Below are 8,108 nucleotides of genomic sequence, written 5' to 3'. Positions count from 1 at the left end.
CCCCCTCTCCCAGTCCCTACACCCTCCTTTCCTTGGCTCTGGGATCCCCAAACCCCCTTCCCGGCTCTCCCAGTTCCCCCTTTCCTTGACCCATGGACACCCCCAGACCCCCCAAATCTCTGTGTCCCCCCAGTTCTCCACTCCCTGCGTTACCTGCATGTGGCGGTGACGGAGCCCAGCCTGGGGATCCCTCAATTCATGGCCTTGGGATACGTGGACGGGATCCCCATCAGCCGCTACGACAGCGAGCGGGGCCGGACGGAGCCGCTGACGCCGTGGATGGCGGCCGGAGCCGAGCCGGGATATTGGGATGGACAGACCCAGATTGCTGAGGGGAACCGGTTCATTGCTGCCACCGACCTGGAGACAGTGGGGGGCCGGTACAACTGGAGTGGGGGTGAGTGGGGGGAGCCGGGGAATGGGGGGATGGAATGGGATGTGTGGGGCTGGGATGGGGATCCAGGGCACTCCAAGGGGCTGGGATGAGACTCTGTGTGTTTCCATCGGACTCTGGGGCTCCACAGGGCTGGAATGGGGCCCTGTGGGGCTGGGACACAATTCCAGGGTCTCCATGGATCCGATCCCACCCCCCAGGTCTCCACACGTGGCAACGGGTTGCTGGCTGTGACCTCCTGTCCGACGGGAGCGTCCGTGGATCCTATCGGTACGGCATCGACGGGCGGGATTTCATCTCCTTTGAGCCGGGATCCGGGAGCTTCGTGGCGGCCGATGGAGCTGCCCAGATCACCAAGAGGAAATGGGAACACGATGGGATCGAGGTGGAGAGATGGACAAATTACCTGGGGAACATCTGTCCGGAATGGCTCCAGAAATACGTTGGATATGGGCGGGAGGCGCTGGAGCGCAAAGGTGAGGGAGACAGAATTCCCATGGGAATGTGGGATTTGGGAGGGTGGGATTTGGGAGGGTGGAACTAAGGAAGACGGGAGTTCCCATGGAATTCTGTGGATGAATCTGAGTCATCCAACTCCCATGGGAATTCCATGCATGGATCCCACTGTTGTCCCATTCCNAGGGAAAGGACAGTTGTTCGACGTTGATAGACTGGGAGGCAAAACCTGATCTTCCCCCATCGTACCCCCCAATAGCAGCGCCTATGTTCCGGGGGGAGTTTGAGGATCTCATCCCCCCTTGGAATCCTAGCGAGACCTCTGCTGGGGCGGCTGCTGCGCCTTCTGCGCCCCCTCCCCCGGAGGCTATGGAGGTTGATCCAGCTACAATACCGTTACCGGAGGAGGCAAAGGCGTCCCCCCAGAATCCTCTTGTCGACGAGCTGCGGTTACAACGAGAGCAGATGGCTAAGTTGCTGGGGGCAATGCAAGAAATAGACTCTAAAGGGGGGAAGGGTAAACTGCGGGAGTTATATGAGAAAGCAGCCAAAGCAGTACAACAAGGGATACAAAATATAGAGGAGCAGCTTAATAAGCAGGAGGCGGTTGCATGGGGAGGCAGAGAGGGAATCAAACAAGCCATCCTGCAGCGCCAATTGACGATAGAGGAAGGGCAGCAGTTGATACGGCAGCTTCTAGGAGCACCAGAGGGGCTTACTACGGGAGAAAAAGAACAACTGCGAAGGGCATTAGACGGAGGCAGAGAAGATATAGACGTCCGTAGGAGACTGCCTTTTGAGAGGCGCGGGCCAGACCCTTTTGATAGGCGTGGGCCAGATGGAGCACGGGGCCCTCCGCGAGATGATTCCTTTGATCCGACCAAGCGCTGGAGGGGTATATTAAGCCAGGCAGATTTACAGGGGACCGTAGTCTTTGAACCCATTATTGCGGCCCCAGTACACGTCCGGCCTGATGGTAATGGTCGTAGGGAGTGGGTTCCCTTAGACTGGACAATGATTTCTAAATTACAGCAAAGCGTTCTAGCCTACGGACCCAACAATTCCGCTGTAAGGCGACAATTGAGTACCTATTTAAAGTATCATGAACTTACTCCTGCCGATATAAGGTTAATCATGGAAATTTTGCTTGGGGCTACCGCTTATACGGTTTTTTTGGTGAAATGGCAAGAGCGCGTGGAGGCATATCAGCTGCAGAACCTTAATTTACATGATGATGACCCCCTAAAGGTAGCCACGCTGGAGATGATGATGGGGTCCGGTCAGTTTAGAGATCCGCAACGCCAGGCAGCTTTGCACCCTAGAATTTTAGGGCAAGCTAAGGCTGCTGCTTTGGAAGCTTTTCACGCCCTGCCGCAGATAGGGAAACCGAAACCTCCCTATCTTCAGATACGGCAGGGAGAAAACGAATCCTTTTTAGGCTTTGTTGACAGGATTCGTGAGGCGATTGACGTTGCGCCCGATATCGATGCAACCATTAAAACAACATTACTTAAGGAAGTTGCATCCCAAAATGCGAATCGTACTTGTAAACGTTTGTTGCAGTCGCTTCCGCAGGGCTCCACCTTAGTACAGATGATCGATCGCTGTTCGCGCGCACCTTGAGAAGAAGAAAAGCAGCGCGCTAACATACATGCAGTCGCTCTTGCCGCCGCTTTAAAACAAAGCGGACTTGGGGCCGGTGATAGGGGCCCCGGAGGATGCTTTACCTGCGGTCAGTTGGGACATCTTAAGCGTGACTGCCCAAAAAAGGGAAAGCAAAAAACAGGAAAGGAGGAAGGAACAGAAAGGAATATTGTTTGTCGCCGATGTGATAAGTTGGGACACAAAGCTACAGAATATAGGTCCCGTTTTAAGAGAGATGGAACCCCTTTGTCGGTAAACTCCCAACGCCGCGGGTTGGGCGCGGCTGCAAAGTACCCAACAGTCCGGCCTCTGGTAGCGGCCATGGGCCAATCCACTCCAGTGACAGACCCGCTGACTGCCTCCATAAACCCACCGCAACTACTGCAGGAGGAGCGGGAATCGATCTGGCCCTGGCAAGAACAGTAACTGTATCTGATTCTTCTGTAACATTGCTTGATTCCACTGTGTCAGGACCTCTTGGAAATGGGTTAAGTGCATTACTCCTGGGTCGCTCCTCAGCAAGCAGACAGGGAATATTCGTACTCCCTAGTGTAATCGAGACTGATTATACTGGTCCCATTAAAATTATGGTCCAAGTGTTTGCGCCCCCTGTCACTCTCCATAAAGGAAGCAAAATTGCTCAATTGATCCCTTTTAAAGCTCACATGTCAGGGGACCAAGGGCTTCGCAGTACCGGTAAGACGTCCGAGCCCACGGTTTTCTTTACCACCGTGCTTACTGAGGAACGACCGACACGTTCTGTCACCATTAGCCTACGGGAAGAACCTCTTCATCCTACACCTGTTAAAATGATGCTTGATACTGGAGCTGATGTTACTATTATACCCTTTAACTATTGGCCATCGCACTGGCCACTCAAACCTGTAGCCATCACAGTTAGTGGGGTTGGAGGAGATTCGAAGTCTATGCAAAGTCAAGAGTTCGTCTGTTTTAAGGATGAGGTAGAAAGCCGAAAGGCTTGGGTAAAACCTTATGTTATGCATACCCCTCTTTGGATCCTGGGCAGGGATGCTATGAGTCAATGGAACATGATGCTGAGTACTCAAAATTTACAGTAGTGGCCATTGAGGAACAGAGGCCACCCATATTAAAAATTCAATGGATATCTGACAATCCTGTATGGGTGCCTCAATGGCCTTTGTCAGACGAAAAGTTGCAGGCCATAGAAGCTCTGGTTGCAGAGCAATTAGAGCTGGGACATATTAAGCCCTCTGTCAGTGAATGGAATACCCCTATTTTTACTATCAAGAAAAAATCTGGGAGGTGGCGTTTATTACATGACCTCAGGGCTGTTAACGCCATAATGAAGCCTATGGGAACTTTACAACCTAGCCTCCCTTCCCCAGCTGCGTTGCCACAACATTGGCAACTGTTAATTATAGATTTGAAAGATTGTTTTTTCTCTATTCCATTGCATCCTGAAGATTCTGAAAGATTTGCATTTACAGTCCCCCAGAAAAATGCTGGGAGACCCTCAAAACGATATGAATGGGTTGTCTTGCCACAAGGAATGCGAAATAGTCCTACGATTTGTCAATGGTATGTAGATTTAGCCTTAGATGCCTGGGTAAAAGAACACTCTGACTACATTACATATCATTACATGGATGACATTTTAATCGCGTCTCCTAATGCCATACCAGAAGAAGCTGAAAGAAATTTTATTTCTAGACTACAGCAATTCGGACTCGCTATCGCCCCCGAAAAAGTTCAACGACGACCCCCATGGCAATATTTAAGAATGCTTGTAACCGAGACGCGAGTTCGACCAGGAAAATTGCAGTTACAACGTTCAGTTTCTACTATAAATGATGTTCAAAAGCTAGTTGGAGATATACAATGGATTAGAACATGGTGTGGTATTACAAATGAAGATTTAGCCCCTCTTTTTTCCTTACTGAGTGGTTCCCAAGAACCATGGGAACCTAAAACATTAACTCCAAAAGCGCAGCAAGCGCTCACAATAATCGAACAAAAAATAGACCAACAACAAGCTTACCGCTATAACCCCTCTTATCCTATTTGTGTTATAATCTACGGTTCCTTTTCTAGCAGGTCAGCCCTCATTGCTCAAATTCAAGAAAAGAGTCTAACCATTTTGGAATGGGTATTTCCCTCTTTTTTGCCCCCTACTACCATACTGACTCCCCAAGAATATGTGGGCCTGTTATTGCTGAAAGCTAAAGAGAGGGTGCGTCTCGTCTTTGGTAAAGACCCTGATTCATTTATCGTCCCCTGGAAAACCACACAATTGGTGCATGAATGGTCACAACAAAGTTACTCTTTTGCCTTAGCTACAGCTGGTATCCCACTCAGTACTAATTATCCTGCCCATCCTTTATTTAAGACCACGTCTGTTATCGCACGAGGCCCTTTGGTTGTTTCAAAACCTATCCCCCATGCTCTTACCGTCTTTACGGATGCAAGCGGTCGTTCACACAAATTTGGGTATGCTTGGAAAATGAATGGGAAATGGAATACTAAAGTGTGAGCGGAGAACGATATTTGCTCTGTACAGGTTTTGGAGCTGAAAGCTGTGGTTTACGCCCTGCGCGATCATCCCAAACAAGCCCTCAATATCATTTCTGACTCAGTATATGTTGTGAGATTAGTTAATCGCATAGATTATGCTAAGCTTGGAAAAACCAGTAACCCTTTAATTGCTATGTTACTTGTTTCTTTACATGGGTTAATTCTTGAAAGGGCCGACCCCCTCTGGTGTACCCACATGCGCAGTCATACAACACTCCCTGGCATCTTTGCAGAAGGCAACGCTGCCATAGATGCAACTGTAGCCAGTGGACTGGTCCTCCGCGGTTTTTCTGCTACCCAGCAGGCGCATGCCTTTTACCACCAGTCTGCCCGGGGTCTGCAAATGGAATTTGGCATCCCTCGGGCCCAAGCGCGTGCTATTGTCGCTGCCTGCCCGGACTGCGCTCGTATCCTGCCCCTCCAAACCGGGGGGGTGAACCCTCGTGGCTTAGGGGCTCGAGGTGTCTGGCAGACTGATATTACTGAATTTGCTCCTTTTGGACGCTTCCGCTACATTCATGTGTCAGTGGACACGTTTAGTCACGCTGTTTGGGCTACGGCCGCTACGACTACTGCCTTTCGCGCTGTGAAATACCACTGGTTACAAGCTTTCGCGGCCCTTGGACTCCCCAGTACCATTAAAACCGACAATGGTCCCAGCTATACAGGACGATGGGCCGCCTCATTTTTACAACTTTGGGGAGTCAAGCACATCACTGGAGTGCCCTATAATAGCACGGGTCAGAGTATCGTAGAACGTGGCACCAGGACATTAAGCGTTTACTCCGTGTTTTGAAAAAAGAGGGGGAGCTGCTGCTCTCTCCACAGGATAGACTGATGAAAGCCTGTTATGTACTGAATTGGAAAAATCCAGTACAGCTTCACGACAACCGTTACGTGATACCCACGGACATACATTTTTCTAAAGAAAATCCAGTGCTGCACGTCCCCGTACAAACGTGGGACCCTCGGAGCCAACAATGGAGACCTGTACCCGATACGTTACTAACCTGGGGTCGGGGTTATGCTTGTGTATCCACAGGACAAGAACAGCCTCGGTGGATACCGGCTCGGTGGGTAAAGCCCTGGCTCTCCAAAGTGGATGCAGCAGCCGCCGGGGATAGCGATACAAGAAGCGATCCGACAGCTTGACGAAACATCACGACAGCGAATACAACAAAAGGTTGCCTTAGTACAACAAAGACTGCTGCGCTCGATAGTGGCGAAGGAGGCCAGTGGATGGTATTACCACCAAGAACCGTCAGTGCATAATTGTTTGTGCATTCTTGACTTACTAGCGGTGACTGTTCGCAAAGGGTGGGATGAACAGCCTTGTCTGGTATGCCAAAGTGAGCTCTGTTTTTCCTGGGTTGCTCTAAAGTGTGGGGGTTGTAATCACAAAATTTGGTGGAATCAGACATTAGTCCATAGGAAATGGTGTCCAAGGTGTGAATATAAATATCAAGCTAAAACGTGGGAGCAAGAGCTTTTCCGAATTCAACAGCGGCAATTACACTTCGAATCACTAGAACAGAAAATATTAGCATATTGTAGGTGGGCATTAGAGCTGGAAATACACCGCCTAGAAAGTCAAGAGAAAACACACATACTTCAAGCGCGGTGCAGTCGAAAAGTACCCCTTAGATTTTTTACATCAGTAGGGCCCTTCAAAGGAAGCCCTGACAAAGCGTTAGCAGAAGCAGTTCAACAGCTTGTTAGACATGAAGGGTATTATAGCATTGCTCGTGTTGCTCGCTTCTGGCGTCGCCTCTTGGCTAACGAAAATTGACCAAAGGCAGAACATGTGGATTACATGGGCTAACCAGACTAATTTAACATCTTTCTGCCTATCTTTGGCCACACCTTCTGACCCATTTCGCACTTGTCTATTGGGTGTACCCTTTCAGTCATACAACGACCTTTTAGTGATGCGAGGATGGATAAGTCCCGAGGTTCCCATGCCCCGCAATGAAAGCCAATTCATACTTCAACATTGCAATTTTGCAGCAAGCCTTAGCAATAACAAGAGCACATGGGGAAATAAGACATGGTGTCAGATACAGATTAAATTAAGAAACGGAAATGGTTTAGCCTTATACCAATGGGGTCTTGCACTGTGGACACGTAAAATAGTGATAAATCTAAATCGTGCTGGTTTGGAACCACAAGAGTTAGAACTGTTGGGCTCTAAGCCAGGGAATTATTGTGTTGTATTCGGAGACCATTATAATAATCCAGAACACAAGCGCCCGCTTAATAACAGTGTGATAGTAACCCCCTCTAATGTTGAGATCTACAATTACAGCATAGGAAGCCCCTATTGCATAAACGGAGTAGACTTTATCTCTAAGCTTAACAAATCCCCACGTCGCTTACCCCCTGCTGTGTTTTTAGTCTGCGGGGACAGGGCCTGGAACGGCATTCCTGCTAACCCATGGGGAGGCCCCTGTTGGTTAGGCAAATTAACTTTGTTTTCCCCGCAACTAAAAGACTTACAAAATGTTACCAGATCACCCAAAAGACACAAAAGGAGTATAACCATGCTGGATCAAAACTGCAACTCTCACTTGCTTTTGTGGAATTCCCCCATCCAAATCTTGGCTTCTATCTTTGCTCCTCATGTTTCTGCAGCTCATGCGTTGAGGCAGATAACACGGTTAGCATGTTGGGCTGGGAAGCAAGTCAATATTACTTCTGACATCATAGGGTAGCTTACTCTTGATGTTGATTCTGTGAGGCATGCAGTATTACAGAATCGAGCAGCTATTGACTTTTTGCTTTTAGCACATGGACACGGGTGTGCAGAATTTGAAGGCATGTGTTGTTTTAACCTATCTGACCATTCCGAATCAATACACAAGAAATTGCAAAAGTTACAAGACGGCATGCATGATTTGCTAATCAACAGCAATCCTTTTGATGGATGGCTACGTTCTTGGGGCATAGGAAACTGGCTGCGCAATATACTCATAGCTTTAGCCGGTCCTTTTATCATTATATTGCTTTGCCTTTGCTGTGGGCCTTGCTTATTACAATGCCTGTTGTCACAAATATATAAGGT

General features: G+C 48.9%; 2 protein-coding genes across 2 annotated transcripts; both read left to right on the top strand.

The window, feature by feature from the left end:
• The first annotated feature begins 120 nt into the window (after positions 1-120).
• LOC108510325 (class I histocompatibility antigen, F10 alpha chain-like) lies at positions 121-938 on the top strand. The gene is made up of 2 exons (XM_017840009.1): positions 121-397; positions 595-938. The coding sequence occupies exons 1-2, from the start codon at positions 199-201 to the stop codon at positions 936-938; spliced, it is 543 nt and encodes a 180-aa protein (XP_017695498.1). The 5' UTR covers positions 121-198.
• Positions 939-1,094: 156 nt separating this feature from the next.
• LOC108510326 lies at positions 1,095-7,690 on the top strand. Its single transcript, XM_017840010.1, has 2 exons — positions 1,095-1,745; positions 6,090-7,690. Exons 1-2 carry the CDS (start codon positions 1,118-1,120, stop codon positions 6,197-6,199), a joined length of 738 nt encoding a protein of 245 aa, XP_017695499.1. The 5' UTR covers positions 1,095-1,117; the 3' UTR covers positions 6,200-7,690.
• The last annotated feature ends 418 nt before the right edge of the window (positions 7,691-8,108 follow it).

This window comes from Lepidothrix coronata, unplaced genomic scaffold, assembly GCF_001604755.1.
Source record: "Lepidothrix coronata isolate B3197 unplaced genomic scaffold, Lepidothrix_coronata-1.0 Scaffold657, whole genome shotgun sequence".
Lineage (NCBI taxonomy): Eukaryota > Metazoa > Chordata > Aves > Passeriformes > Pipridae > Lepidothrix > Lepidothrix coronata.
This window is presented reverse-complemented; position numbering and strand designations above follow the sequence as displayed.

Bases quoted from the DNA above. Each gene is read 5' to 3' on its own strand.
- LOC108510326 (XM_017840010.1), top strand. From the start codon at position 1,118: ATGTTCCGGGGGGAGTTTGAGGATCTCATCCCCCCTTGGAATCCTAGC. The intron at 1,746-6,089 runs GTATATTAAGCC...GTGTATCCACAG, and splicing joins TCCGACCAAGCGCTGGAGGG to GACAAGAACAGCCTCGGTGG.
- LOC108510325 (XM_017840009.1), top strand. From the start codon at position 199: ATGGCCTTGGGATACGTGGACGGGATCCCCATCAGCCGCTACGACAGC. The intron at 398-594 runs GTGAGTGGGGGG...CCCACCCCCCAG, and splicing joins CCGGTACAACTGGAGTGGGG to GTCTCCACACGTGGCAACGG.